Below are 15,346 nucleotides of genomic sequence, written 5' to 3'. Positions count from 1 at the left end.
GGGGAGGCTTTAGCCACATGGCATCCAAATAAAGGGACAAAGTCTCCCTAATTCTGACGGGCGTGACTGTCACAATAGCGATGTTCTGGCTGAGGAACAGATACATCGAGGGTGACCAGTTGCCAACTATGGTGGAGCTCAGCTCACAGCGGGGACTTGATAGGCCCACCAAGGCCAGGAATCGGATTCCCGGGTCCATCGCATTTGTTTCCCAAGGTAAACTGGCGTGTTCCAGGACCGACAGTCCCCGGGTTATGGAACATTCATCCTGGAACCAGCCCCTCTCAATCCTATGAGAGTAACAACCGGAGGTATATAGAGTGATTCGTCATCACAAAAGGGCGCTAGTTGGCAAGGCGTATAAAAACTACTTATACCGTATTATGTTAAAGATGGTTTTGTGTATCTGAAAATATTCCTTGAAGGATTATTTTTTTACAAAGATACACTACAGCAATAGATCAATAGAAATACATACACTAAGACAAACATTTGATGGACCCATGTCAGGCATGGACCGTTCTTTGAACAGGTCCACATGTGTGGCATTTCGTTGGCCATCCGTGACAGTGGGGACCCAAAGCCTGATTCTGTGGGATGTTTGGCAGGAACTCAGGTCATCAGCCAAGAGGAACAACCATCAAGTAACCGATGGTCCCTGTCTCCTCTGCCCATAACTCTGGTCCAGGTCTTGCTTCTCTGCCTCACAGAACATCTGGAAGAGAATTCTTCCTCGAAATGTCAGCAGTCTGGGATTCCGCCGGGAGTGACGGGCATAAAGGGACCTCATGGAAGATATCTCGGGCTTGGGAACATTTGGACTACTACGGAGCAAGCGGGTGGCTCAAAACCTATGGAATCGTCAATCAGGAAGTACAAGATACATCTCTTTTCTCGACGACCGCCCACCAGTCCCGCTGGCGGGATATATGCTCCGACTTCATCTTATCGCTCTAGCAGTTTCCTTTCCGCAGCCTCCCAACTTACTTACTAGGATTTTATTCATATCCTAATGAATAATATCTTGGCTTCACGAAAGGATCGGTGGAGTGATGGGCAGTCTAAGTCAGGGAGGTCTCACCTACACGCGTGGGGGAGGGATGCGGAAGGGCAGCATGCATCTTCGTGAGAGCAATTACTCTGGTTGAAACAAAGCACAGTGACCACAAGAACAAAGATAACTGAAGCAGTGCACGACTTCTGGCTTTGCCTCCACCGTCACAACCAAGACTGGACATATGAGCAGTGGTTGGGGGGCGGGGGGCGGCGGGGGAGGGTCACTGCCCTTTTCCTCTGGTCTTCGGGTTGATGCTGGAAAATCCTAGTTGTTCTCAAAGTGGGCCCTGAAATGGCAGCCAACATGTGACCTGCGAACTTATTAAAGGTGTGAATTCACGGGCCCCACCCTGGAACGATGGACTAGGCCAAAACGAATGGGAGCGGCCCTTGGTTCGAGAACGCTCAAGAATTTCAAGATGGCGGCCTCAGAGCCTAAAACCAAGCTTGGGCTCTTGCATGAGGGCAGCGGGGGTGGGCTGCCTGGGGCCTGCCAGCGAGTCCTCCAGGCCCCTGTGGAGCTCAGGGAAGAGAGAGAACCACTGGCCATCCGCCTCCCCTTCTCCTCCTCCCTCTGCAGTGACAATGGGCTACAGGTCTGTGACGAAGGAAACCAGGGATAGGCTGAGTATGGAGGCATCTATAGGAGGAGAGAGGCCCGTTCCAGCCGGCGCCTGGATCTCCTCCTCCCGCAGCCAGCACCATCCAGATAACGGACAGCACCTTGGTTGTGGAGCCGAACATGTTAAGGTGAGAGTGTGGGCAGGGGAAACTAACCGGCCTTTCTCTGCTCTTGTGGTTCATTCTCCTAAGTCAGGCCCCACTCAGGAGAGAGCCCCCGGAAGGTGGCTGAAGCTGTCCCCAGGTGGCCGAGGTGTCTCTCGGGGGCCTAGAGGGTCATCTCTGAGAGCTGGCTCTTCACTTCTCAGCCACCCCATGTGTCTTGGTCATGAAAAGGGACACACTGGGAGGTACACAGGGCAAGAAGCTTTGTCAACTCTGAACCCTTTTGTGAAACAATCCTGTGGCCTGTGAGAACAGTACAAGTTGCTATTTAGACAGGGTTCATTATGTGCCGGACAGAAATTTCTAGTGTTCTGGACACAGACCTATCAGGGCTTCGCAGAGCACATTTGTAGCCAGCAGGGCCAGAGACCCAGACATTCTGGACCCTTGCCTCCCTCGCAGTGCTCTATTTCATTGGTCTGGCTGCTTTCTGCTTCTGAAGCTTTCTAATTCCATCCCCACGTTGCTAGAACATGGCTCATTTTATAAGAGTAACTGTTTCCCTTAAAAGCAATTGGGCAAAGGTCTAAATAAATTAGATCACATTTATGAAGTGCTAGAAGATTTTTCATATTAAAAAAAAATCTGATCAGCAGTCCTCCTGATCCAGAAAGTGTGTGAGTGGCCGGGGCATGAGTAAACCCGGGGAAAGGAGAGTGGAAATGTGGGACGTAGCCCCAGAGCAGAAAGGCTATTACCCTGAGCCTGCAAACTGGAGGGAAAATGAGAGAGTGAGGGAGAGAACGGGCGAGCCCCTCCACTTCAGACTGTACCCCATCATGATCAGCTTACCTTGGGGCAGCCCTCAGCGGGCATTATCTTCATACAGGCCAGAGTCAAATTGGCACACACTCCAATTTTCTGAGCCCCTGCTCTAAGATTTGCCCACCAGGAAGAAGCCAATTGTGAGTTGAGAGCCCCAAGCAAAGACATCCAAAATTCATGTATTTCCTTACAGAGAAATATTTACTTCAACCAATGTTTGCCAAAGCATGGAACACACAGCGGCCTCTCTTCTGCTAAGTCTGGAGCCTGTAATGGATGAAGGCTGGGTCCCCTGTGGACACCGGTTTGCTCCAAGGCAGTGTGGGTTTCCTCTTGAGATCCAAAAACCCCTGGCCCACCCGCACCACGCATGGGCAGTTCCAGCTGAGCACACAGGCCTGGGATGAGCATGGAGACTGAGTCACGTTCTCACCCTTAGTGTGGTCCCTCCAGGTCAGGGTGTAAACGCGCTGGCCGGGTGCTGTGGGCAGGCCTGCCCTGCAGCCGGGAGCACAGAACTTGTTCTGTGGATAAATGGAAAACCCCAGTTCACTTGCTGAGCTAGCCCAGCCAGTCAGACCTGCGGAGATGGCAAATGTGTGCCGGCTGCCTCCTGGGCTGCATCGTTTCGTGGATCACTAGATTGGCCTCCCAGGCGGCTGTTTCTCCAACCATGTCTCCATCTTGGAGGCTAGGGGACTGGGAAAGGCATCTGCTCCCAGAATGGCTGGGAATTGAGGGAGGATTTTCACATCCATCGTGCTCGGCTCAGCAAAGTATTCCTTCTGCTGAATCCTAAGGGCAGAGTCACCCCACCCCGAAAAGGGGCTGCCACGGACCTAAACTGGCTGTCCACCCACCCATGCCAGCACCTTTGACATCAGAGCTCACACTGGATTTGGATGCAATCCTCCTGATCCAGAAAGTGTGTGAGTGGCCGGGGCATGAGTAAACCCGGGGGAAGGAGAGTAGAAATGTGGGATGTAGCCCCAGAGCAGAAAGGCTATTTCCCTGAGCCTCTGGTTTGATCCCTTCTCAATTTGCTCCTGGTAGCCCTGGTATATGGACACAGACATCAAACCGGACAGTTTTCACCCCTGTAAGTTAACCGCACGCCTGATAAAAGACCTTCATATCCATATCTTGCACAGTTAGACGGAATCGACAAATCACACAAGACAGGCATCTGGGGGGAAAAAAAGGTGGGGTGGGTGTCATGCCCCAGGCTTTGTCCCTTCTGAATGATACTCCCTGGAATATTCCACTCAGGATCTCCCGGTTCCACATCAAGTTGTTCCCTGACGAACAAGCTTCTTTTGCTTGGTGAACGTACTTGTGCACGTGCCGCCCTCCACCGTTTCCCAGGGAACTGGAACCGAGTGACCACTGACGATGCCAATTACTGCCACTCAGGAGGCTGCATCTCTGGTATAGTGCCCTGCCAAAGTCCATTTTCTAAGCTCGAAAACATCTTGAACACTTCTCTCTCTCTTTTAAAACAAATCCCAGTTAAAGAAAAACTCAAACGATAGTCCATTCTCTAACACACCAAGAGAAGGAGGTCTGTGATGATCTTTGCCAGATTCAAACGAAGGCCTCCCTAACCCTAATGGATGGGATCCCTGCAATGTGATGCCTTTCAATGGCAAGGAGGGAAGAAGGGAGATTTCTCATTTGCCAGGCATGCCGTTGAGCAAAAAGAGCAATCATATTCCACTGTTGAAATTCCTTTTTTTAATCTTTCCAGGCAAACATCATTGTCTGTGGTCCTGTTGACTAGCAATATATAATTTCATTTAACATTTTACAGAGACCATGAGAGGAATGAACTACATTGAAATTTCAAAACCGAGGGGGTTTGGGTCACCTATTCCACAATGAAGAAGGTTCTGTTTGGATCTTGTCTTCTGAGTACGGCAGGGAAGCTGTCCATCGGGCAAGTTCCTCACACATTTTCAGACCCCAAACCATTGAGACTCACAGCAGTCTTTCTAAGACAGAAAAATACCCCGTAGGGATTCGGAGGCCGGCAATCTTTACAGAAGCAGACTGGCTGCCCCCACCCCCCTTCCTCCCCGAGAAGCAGGTGGTTTTGGACTGCTGAGCTTCGAGGTAGCAGCGGAGTGCTTTAATATCGGTGCCACCTCATTTCCTTAAACCCATAGTGACGTGACATCAACTATTCACTGCGCCACACATGAGCTGGGCTCTACTCCCGAGCTTGCTCTGGCTGTAAGAAGGAAGCCCATGATAATCATGGTTCATGTGAATCATATGTCTTACAAAGCGTCCTGTCTGTGCAGAATCCTGGGAACACGTGGAGCCGGGGGCAAAAAACCCCATAAGTGCCTCTCTGTGCCGGTAAAAACCCAATGAAGTGCCCCCTCTGTGCTGGCCTTTTCTCTCTTTTTTTTTTAATGGTTCACTTTTTCCTCCCCTAGAACATTAAAGCAGTTGAAAAATATGGAAAACTGGAAAAGTCGGGCTTGATTTCCAGTTTATATATTTATGACAAAATAGATTCGATTGTAGCGCTATTTGATACCAGCTTAACTAAAGCAGTTGGCGTGGAGCCAACTTTGACTCACGGTGGCCCATCCCTAAGTCTCTGGAAGCAGAGCACCAGGCCTTTCTTCCAAGGCACCCCTGGGGGGCTTTAAACCTCCCACCTGTCAGTGAACACGCAGGCACAATTGGCAGCTAACTGATGTAGCAGAGCATCCCGCACCTCCTGAGATCAGCTTCACCTCATTTGAACTTCTTTACGAATTGTCGTTTGATTAAGGGAAGCTGTCAAACAAGGCGATTGTCTCGGTGGATAAGCAAAGAAGTCGATTTTGAACACATTGTGGATGTGTTTTGCTTACACATAAGCCCCCAGTTCCCCTTTTGCTTCAGGCTAGCTACAATATGGGTTGGCATGGTACTAGTCTTCTAAAAAATGTTTTGCGATTTTGTTCATCATGGGATGTTGTTGATATGAATTTTGATGATTTAAAATCCTCAATTCCAATATGACTTGTTTGAATGACTGAGTATTCTGCCGTGCCCCCCCCCCCAGCCATTTCCATGTTGGGTCTGCTGCCTGCGCCTACATCCCATCTGCCCTTCCTCTTTGACGAACCTTGGAATTCCGTCTCCTATTTCCATGCATCTGCACATCCAAGAGGGAACAGGGACTCAACTTTAAATGTCTTTGGAGGCAAGAGCTTATACTTCTAATAAATATACCAGACAAAGCCATAGAAACCGGAACACTTTGTATCCTTGAAATAATTGAAGAAACAAAACCAACAACCTCTTGAAATCTTTTGTCGTTTTGTTGGCTCAAGCCAAAAATGGAAGTAGACAAGCGCCGGAAACAAGAAGGCATCTGCCTTCCACAGCCCCAAGTTTCTTCTGTTGCAACAAGGGCCCACACGAATCCAAACCCTAAAATGCCAGCGAATGCTTGAGCTCGCACAACAGACATCATTAGAAAGAGTTTCTTGTTCTTGGTTTTACATTCACTTGAAAACTTGCTTCTCTGTCCCTCCAAATACGATCCAGCACCATTTCCCCTTGCTGTCGTGGGGATCTACCCTCTCATTTCTCTCTTGTCAACAGGCAGCAAAGACCAGAAGCTGCAGGCAAATGAAACCACTTACAGCCTTGCAGCTGATCTTTCTCCAAATAGAGGCTACAAAACTTGAGCCAAAAATGCTGTGCATTGTGGGCAACTCGTCTAGGGCTTCTCCCGCATTACCTGCCAACCTGTCAACTGTAGGTCCTCCCCAGGTCTGTGGTAAGTGGGTCCGTCATCCCACATGCGTGCCTTTGCCCCATCACATCGAAGTACCAGAAGCCATGCCAACTTTCTAGTTTACAGATGAGGACACTCAGATGCATTTCCCCCAAGACCACACAGCTAATGGCAGTGGAACTGGAAATGAAACTCAGGGGGTCTGGCTCCAGAGCTGAAGAGGGCGACTAGTGTGTTATACTTAGATACCAGGCAGTCACTTGGGCAACAGTGTTACTGACGGGTAATTGATATGTCCTTGTAGCCAATATCCTCTGGAAGTTTGGGGGACCATAATCTGTCACCATTTCTTGACTTAAGCATGATGGCCTCCTACTCAGTGGATCAGCACTCAGCTTCTAACCCAAAGGGCATGGGTTCAAATCTGCACATGGCTTTTCAGGAGAAAGTTGGGGACTTGGAAACCCTGCAGGGTCATTCTACTCTGTCCTGTAGGGTCACATGGCAGTGGGTTTGGGTTGGTCTGGCCTTCCATCTGGCCACGGTCCTCCTGATGCCCCTCCTAGCCAACGCATGTACTGCTCCGGCCAACCCATGGTTCATGCTCCCCATCCATCCTGTGTATGCTTCCTTCCTAGTTCAAGGCCAGTCTGTCCTTACAATGAAGGCCACACCTCTTTCCCTGTCCCAAATGCCACATGGATTTATAGTTGGCTGTGGTGGCTCTTTTGCTTGGAAAGTTTCATGTCACCTCCAGTCCTACATGACAGGCCGCATAGAGCCTACGGGGTGCCACTAAGCTAGTGGGGCTCAGCGGGCCAACTCATTCCAATCACTGGGTCACTTAGAACAATTCTGGTGCTCAGTCTGCCGCCTAGACCAAATGGACTGGCATCCCCGGAAACTGCTGGGGCATGACACCCCATCAAGATCCCCAGCCGACTCCAGCAGACAGGCCAGTCTGAAGACCACTAATCTCCCCTTGGTTTGCACTCGGGGACATCCTTCAGTACATGCTCCCTCCCATGCTGGCCTAGGTGGGGTGTTCCGAAAGCAAAAATGGCAAAAAGCCCCTGCCATTTCAAGCCTGGAGCCTCGGCTGCAGCATCCGGGCACTTATTCCAGGCCTCCCCTGACCGACTGATCAAATGGCAGCATTTTCAAGGAGCCCCAGGAGATCATGTGATCAATGTAACTCAACGAGGGATTCACAGGGAGCAATGTGGCCAGATTTATTTTCTTGCCCAAGGAAGGGAGATGAATGGGTTCCTTGGAGTTCTGATAATTCGTGAAGAACCAGTGGTTAGCTGATGCCTGGCAAGGGTCACAAGTCTAGGAAAATCATAACTGAGCCCAACTCCGATCTAGAAATCCAGACCACATGATGCCAACCCCGTTGTGGCATTGGTGCCCTAGTGGTTACGGATTGGGCTGCTCACCCCAAGGCCAGCTATTCTGTGGGAGCAAGAATAGGCCTTCCACTTCTGTCAAGAGTGACATTCTCAGCCACTGCAGGGGCAATTCTCCCCTGACCTCTAGGGTCACGGTGGGTATCAGAAATGACTCGGTGGCAGGGAGCTTGGAACATAGTCTCAGTCACTTGTGGGACTTGGGGGGTCTGAATCCAGAGAGAGAGTTGGCCTGAACCTGAATTTGGCCTGGCAAGGATGGGGGCAGAGGTGGGCTCTAAAAGATGCATTTGAAAAGGCTACTCAATTAAAAGTTTCTCCCCTTAGCAGTAAGAAATGGGAAGACACTGAATGTAGTGCTAGTGGCTGAAAACATAAAGGTCGGTGGTTCAAACCCACCGGGTTAAGCACCTAGAGATTGGCTCCTAATAGGAAACCCTAAGGGGCAGTGTACTGAGAACACAGGAAGTTGCTGGGAGTCCACATGGACTGGACAGAGCCCAACAATAGCAATCTCTTCACATTGGTATGACGAGTGGGAACTTCACACCATCAAATTTCTCTTCAAATTGCTCTGACAATGTAGCTTTTTTTTGCATTTAACATAGCTTTAAGTGGATGTTAATTCGTAAAATTTGACATCAATAGGAATAACTTACCATAGATAACTGCTTTAAAACCGTCATCAGATGTAAGACACATAAGACATACTCATATATATTTTATATCTGACCAAGAAATAAAAAATGCTATGAATTAAATTAGGACAAGTCATTAACATTCATCTCAAATTCAGAGATGACAAAATACAGGGAAAATATGTCTTAGAATGACTGGAATTCCATAGATTGGAAATACAATAGACACTCTCATGAGAGGATAATAACCTTCTTGTCACCAGTTCCAGTGTCATTGTATTGACATGGCTTCTGGTCAGTGATATTATCTCGTGAATTGACTTTGCCAAATGTCTAACACCCCCGACTCTCTCTGTCCATGTGTGCATTGGCATTGACCACATTATATGACAAAATGCACACATTCAGAGTTTTTACTTTGGGGACAAATATGTCAGCCGATGTCCATAGCATTACATGCCCTTTTCTCATCTCAGCCAAGGCCCATGTGGAGACCACCATGCATTTTTTTTGCCAAAAGGATACTCGTTTCAGAGAATGGAAGTACCATTTACACTGGTGGGGCGGCATCCTCAACACCTGAAGACACATCCCGGTGCTGCTTTCCAAGTCTGTGAACACAGCTGGTCATGATTCTATCAGCAGAATGACGGATGCCCTTCATAGTCTTGGAGCTTTTCACCAATGTATTAGGGCTCCCTACTCCCAGCACATTCCTACCTCTAGTCAACACCATCAAAAGCACCCAAATGGGATAGCAAAACTCAGTGTGTGGGGAGACCAGCAAGTGGTTTGCAAGGTGATAGGTAGATGGGCGAGCCCAAGGCATTCTCCGGTTAGGTGGACTAGCTTGATTGATAGAAAGTTGCCAGATGTCATTGGAGGTGGTAGTATAGTGCATGGAGTTCTGCAAACCCTTCAACATTATTAGAAATGGAAATCGGCCACCCCAACACAGATGCAGAAGAAGAATGGAAAGCGACAATACTCACGACAACTGGGAAGCCTTCCTTCTGAGCAAATAGTCCACGACATCAGGGTCAGTCTCCAACAGGCTTATCAGTACTTCATTCTGGAGATCCGGGGATACCTGGAGGGGCCAGTCAATGGGCCATGAGTGATGTCATTTGGGAAAAGGTCCAATATGGTCCTGAGCAACTTTACAGCAGCACAAAGCAGAGCCCTACATACTGTGACTTGTTGGCTCCAACTAACGCAATGCTGACACATACTGCCAGATTTAGCCTAAAGCCAAACTGGATGGTTACCAAATAGTCATACCACTCCTCCTATGCTTGGGTCACACCCCAATCCCTTGTGTGCTTCTGTTGCTCAGATTAGATTTTCTTGGCTTTGAATAAGCAAAATATAGTGGTTAAGAGCCCATACGGTATTGTCCAAACAAGGGTACTTTTTGGAATTCATATTGGTGGCTAAGACAAGACAGCAGTACAGTACCGTTCTGACACAGAACTGCCAGACGTTCAGGCCTGATTCAGAAGAGGAAGTGGAACAAGGCATATCATTGCTGAGGTAAGATGTATTTTGGCTCAAAGCAGAGAAGACCAGAAAGAGGTTGACTTGTGTTTCATTGACTGTGCAAAGGCATTCGACTGTGAGGACCATAGTTAACTTTGGATAGCCTCGAGAAGAACTGGTAGTCCAGAACAGTTCATTGTGCTCACTTGGAACTTGTACGAGCGGCAGGTGTGTGGACAAAATGAGGGCATATGGCATGGTTTCAAATCAGGATAGATGTGCACCATATTTGTTCAACCTATATGCTGAGCAAATCGTCAGAGAAGCGGGATTATGCAAAGAAGAGTGTGGCATCAGCATCAGAGAAAGGCTTATTAACAACCTGTGGTACGCAGATGACACAAGGTGGCTTGTTGACAGTGTGAGGAGGACTTGAAGCACTTGCTGCTGAAGAGCAAGGCTTGCAGCCTTCAGTCTGGCTCACAAGTCCATGTAAGGAAGACCAAGATCCTTACAACTGGACCAATAGGTAGCATCATGATAAACGGAGAAATGGTTCAATTTGTCATGGATTTTGTCTTACTCGCATCCACAACCAATACGCATGGAAGCGGCAGTGAAGAGGCCAGAGGACCTATTGCATTAAGCCCATCTGCTGCCCAAGACCTCTTTAGAGTACTGAAGAGTAAGGATGTTTCTTTAAGGATTAAGGTGTGCCTGACCTGAGCCATGGTCTTCTCCATTGCCTCATCTGCATGTGAACGTTGACCACTGAAGAAGGAAGAGCATAGAAGAATTGTGGTGCTGGAGAAGAAGGATATTCAAAGCACCATGCCCTGGTAAAAGGACAAACCGATTTGCATTGGGATAAGTAAGGCCACAGTGCGCCTTAAAGGCAAGCCTGGCAAGACTTCACCTGACAGACTTTGGACATACTGTCAGCACGCTTGGTAGAGTGGAGGGGCAGTGAAAAAGAGGAAGGCCCTGGATGAGATGGATTGGCCTCGCAGCTGCAGCCATGGGCTCAGGCACAGGAGGAATTATGGGGAGGGAGCAGGAACACACTGTGTTTCATTCTGTTGTGCGTAGGGTCACTATGGGTTGGAGCTGACTCAGTGGCACCTAACAACAACAGCCCAGAACTACGTCAAGACAACAGGTGTATGTGATGATTGTCCTGGGCCGTTCTCAAACATCTGGCCAGTCTGTTAAGAGGATAGAAATTTGAGCCAGGCTGCCAGTGTTTGAATGCCATCTCCACCACTTACTAACTGTAGTTGGTAACCCCAAACCAAACCCACTGCCATTCAGTTGATTCCGACTCATAGCAACCCAATAGGTGAGGTAGTTAGTTTATTGTGCCAACCTGGCCGATAAACACATGTGGGGTTAATTGAAGGGTGGAGAGGTAAATAGCTCAGTGAGCCTCGCCTTTCTAGTTCTCGGGTCTCTTGATTTCTGATGGTTGGACCAGGGTGCAGCTGCCTTAGCCAGTTCCCTGCTTCAGCTGGCAAGACTCACTTCCTGCAAGACATCCCTCAGGAGAAGCCACATGGACCTACCCCGAGGCAGCCCTGGGTGCTGGAGCACCCTGCCAGTGCTGAGATACTTACACATTCACTGACTTGGCTTTCCTCCTGCAGTCGGCATCATTCCGTCTGTTTTGTGAGATGGAGGAGGACTTTGTGGACTGGTGTTGGACATATGGGTTAATGGGTTAATGTTGGACTTGTGGGCTTGGGCAGCACTGGGTTGGGATGTTTTCTTGATGCGCACTTAACCTTTATATAAAACTCTTATACATGAGTTTCTGTGGATTTGTTTCTCTAAAGTACCCAGACTACCCCAATAGGCCAGAGTACAACTGCCCCATAACGTCACCAAGGCTGGGATCTTTACAGACAGCCACATTTTTTCCCCACTGAGTGGCTCGTAGGTTTGGACTGCCAGGCTTCCCATTAGCAGTCAAGCACTTTAACTACCATGTCAGCACACATTTTTTTTTCTTGGTCTCCACCTCCGCATCAGGGCCAATCACAGTCCTCACCACAAAGTCTTGTGGGAACTATTAAATGAGCTTTTACATGTTAAGAACTCAAAACAGTACCTGACCCATAGTAACCCCTCAATATAACAACAACAAAATCCAGGTTGGCTCCTTCACTTGCACCCTCTCCTTTAACATTCGCTGCTGCCTGAATTCCTTTCCCTGGACCCTGATCTCTCCCTCGCCAGTGACTCATTTCTTGCTTCCTAATTCCATGAGATAATCACTAGAGTTTTACAATATGAGCTTAACATGCTTCTCTACGTCTGACCTACAATGCGTTAGAACAGCGGTTCTCAACGTGTGGGTCGTGACCCCTTTGGGTCGCCCGACTCATCACAGTAGCAAAATGACAGTGATGAAGTAGCACCGAAAATAGTGTTCTGCTTGGGGGGTCACCACCACATGAGGAACTGTATGAAAGGGTCGTGGCATGAGGCAGGGTGAGAATCACTGCGCTAGAAGAAGGCCTCCCAACCTTGACTCACACATGTGGAAATGTTCTATGAGAGAAGTCTTCACCCAGCACCACTGGCTTTCTATTCTGTAGCTGCTGGTAAGCCCAACCAAAGGAAACCGAAAGTATTGGGAAAAACAAAATTTCAGTTGGATTCTCTCACACGTGGGCTCAGAGAGAAAACGCTTAATGACTGCAAGGGCAAGTCTTCGGAGAATAAGTGGCTAGTGGAAGAATTTCCCCTCTGCTTCTTGCCGGACTCAATTGCGATTGAGTTCTGAGAAGCTGGAAACAATTTTATTAATAAAAACAAGGATGAGAAAACAAGAACTTTTTCCTCTTCTCCTAATCTGTTCCTCTGACTTCATCCTGCATTTTTGTTAATGACATCGCTAAGTTCTCCTCACGGAAGTTCACCATCTCCGAATTCTATTCAAGCTTCGGCACCCCTGCTTTCCCCACTTGGAGCAAGGTGTATCACCCGATACCATCTCCGGGATGCAACTTATTTCTCTCCTCCCTCTTCCATCCTGAGAATTACCAAGGGTTGAGCCCTAATTCATCCTTTGTCATTGTCATCTGTTCACCATTAGAAGCCACCATTTCCTCCTTATTTTAACGGCTAGGCCGCAATTTCCCTTTAGAGAATAAACTGCTCCCTAATGCTTAGCTAAAGGGCGAAGTATGAATCCTAGTCTAAGTCAGTCAATCATTCCATTCTCCAGAACACTGGGGTTGTTTGTGACGGTGAGCAATGCATGTGTGACTCCACTGTTGTCAGGTGCTGTCAAGTTGGCTCTGACTCATAGTGACCCAATGGAGACCAGAAGGAAACGCTGCCTGGGCCTGCACCATCCTCACAAGTGTGGCTCTGTTTGGGCCCATGATTTCAGCCACGGTCTCAATCCCTTTTGTCAAGGGTCTTTCTCCTTTTCTACTTGACTGAGCATGCTGTCCTTTTCCAGGGACTGGTCTCTCCTGATAACGTCTCCATAGCGCACGAGGTGACGTCTCCACACCTTCGCTTTGAAGGACCTTTCTGGCTGTACTTCTTGCAAGACCGATCTCCCTGTTCTTTCAGCAGTGTGGGATACTTTCAATATTCTTCACCAGCACCACAATGCAAGCCTCTCTGTTCTTCTTTGGTCTTCCTTAATCAATGTCCAAATTTTGTGGTTTGGATCAGGTACACCCTAGTCCTCAAAAGAACACCCTCGCTCTTCAACATTTGAAAGAGTTCGTGTGCAGCAGATTAGCCCAATGAAACCCTTCGTGTGCTTTCTCGTCTGCTGCTTCCATGAACACTGATGTGGATCCGTGGAAGATGAACTCCTCGATCACGTCCGTCTTCTCTACGTTCATCACGATACTACCCTCTGTGAGGATTCTGGTTTCATTTACATGGAGTGGCAATCCATACTAAAGGCTGTCGTCCTTGGTCTTCATCAGTGATGAATGGATTAGAGGCAATGAAAAGTCATGAAGAAGCCACCGAGACTTCTTTGAGAGCGGTACTCCTTTGACCTGCTTGCCGTCTGAGCATTGTGACGACAACTAAGGAAGCAATACCAAGACATGGAGACAGAGAGAAAAGGGATCACTTGACATCACGTGAGTCTTGAATAAAGTGATGCCAGATGCGGTAGTTGTTCTTGGGTTGCTCAGCTATGCGTGCTCAAGAATCGCTGAGCTAGACTGAGTTGAGTTCTTAAGTTTAAAGTGCTTGAGTTTAAAGGAAACATACTTCCTTGATGCAATAGCCTACCAACTTGTGAACCAAGCTTTCCCCCCTCTCCATGGTTGTCAGAATGCTCTTATTAAAGTACATGCTCTCGCAAACACTTGATCCCTAGAGTTGAGGCCCCTCATTTGCTAACTGTCTGTCAGAGGTATGTTTGGTATATTCCCTTAGGAAGCATCCTCACCTACCTTTGACTTAGCACCATTTCATGTCTCACTTGTAGACGTTTGCCATCCACATTGCTTTAGTTCATTATCGAAATACCTGGTGAGGATCTCTGGTGATGCTAGGGAGTCCCAACCCTGAATACTGGGAGCTTAGTTGCAAGCCCAATGGACCAGAGCCCTTGTCCACACAGACTGGAAGTTGTTCTGAGGTGCCCTCAAGTTGGTTCCCATTCCTAGTGACCCCATGCACAACAACGAAACACCACCCAGTCCTGCACCGTCCTCAAAATTGTTCCTGTGCCTGAGCCCATGGTTACAGCCACGGTGTCCATCCATCTCCTTGAGGGCCTTCCTCTCCTTCGTTGCCCCTCTACTTTACCTAACATGATATGATGTCCTTCTCCAGGGACTGGTCACTGCTGACCACATGTCCCAAGTACATGAGACAAAGTCTTGCCAATTCTTGTCTCTAAGGAGCAGTTGTATTTCTTGCAAGATATATTGGTTTGTTCTTATTTGTACACATTTAAAGGAAAGGGGATCCAACAGAATGCTCCAATTGTAGAACAATATCATTAATATTGTGGATCCCTAGTGATGTAGTGGTTATGAGTTGGGCTGAGATCCACATGGTTGGCAGTTCAAAACCACCAACAGCTCTGTGAAAGACTGGCCTTTGTGCACCAGTAAACAATTCCAGTCTCAGAAACCTACAGAGGTTTCCTCTGAGTCAGCATTGACTTGATGGCTGTGACTTAGAAAAATTTTTGATATCTCATGTAAATCAAATTTTGCTGAGTACCATCCAACAATGGTTGCCGCAGTACATAGATGAGGGACGCCTCCAGAGGTTCAGGTCAGACTCAGAAGAGGATGTGGAAAAAGGGATAGCATTACTGATGTCAGATGGGTTTTGCCAGAAGGCAAAGAATCCCAGAAATATGTTTACATGTGGTTTTTTAAAATCATTTTACTGGGGGCTCGTACAACTCATATCACCATCCATCCATCCATCCATTGTGTCAAGCACATTTGTACATTTGTTGCCCTCATCATTCT

At 48.0% G+C, this 15,346-nt stretch overlaps 1 protein-coding gene across 1 annotated transcript in view; it reads right to left on the bottom strand.

Annotated features, from left to right (window-relative positions):
• Positions 1 to 1,393: 1,393 nt before the first annotated feature.
• The window catches only part of ARHGAP6 (Rho GTPase activating protein 6), a 266,673-nt gene continuing 252,720 nt past the window's right edge, over positions 1,394 to 15,346 (bottom strand). The window contains exons 10-11 of the mRNA XM_045290758.1: positions 9,389 to 9,486; positions 1,394 to 3,131 (exon numbers count right to left, since the gene is read on the bottom strand). Of these exons, the coding sequence (XP_045146693.1) occupies positions 3,062 to 3,131; positions 9,389 to 9,486 (168 nt within the window). The 3' untranslated portion in view covers positions 1,394 to 3,061. The remainder of the gene's footprint in view (positions 3,132 to 9,388; positions 9,487 to 15,346) is intronic.

Source organism: Echinops telfairi, unplaced genomic scaffold, assembly GCF_000313985.2.
Source record: "Echinops telfairi isolate 266 unplaced genomic scaffold, ASM31398v2 ScPeMD7_53;HRSCAF=182, whole genome shotgun sequence".
NCBI lineage: Eukaryota > Metazoa > Chordata > Mammalia > Afrosoricida > Tenrecidae > Echinops > Echinops telfairi.
The sequence above is the reverse complement of the archived record's forward strand: the minus strand, read 5'-3'. Positions and strand labels throughout refer to the sequence as shown.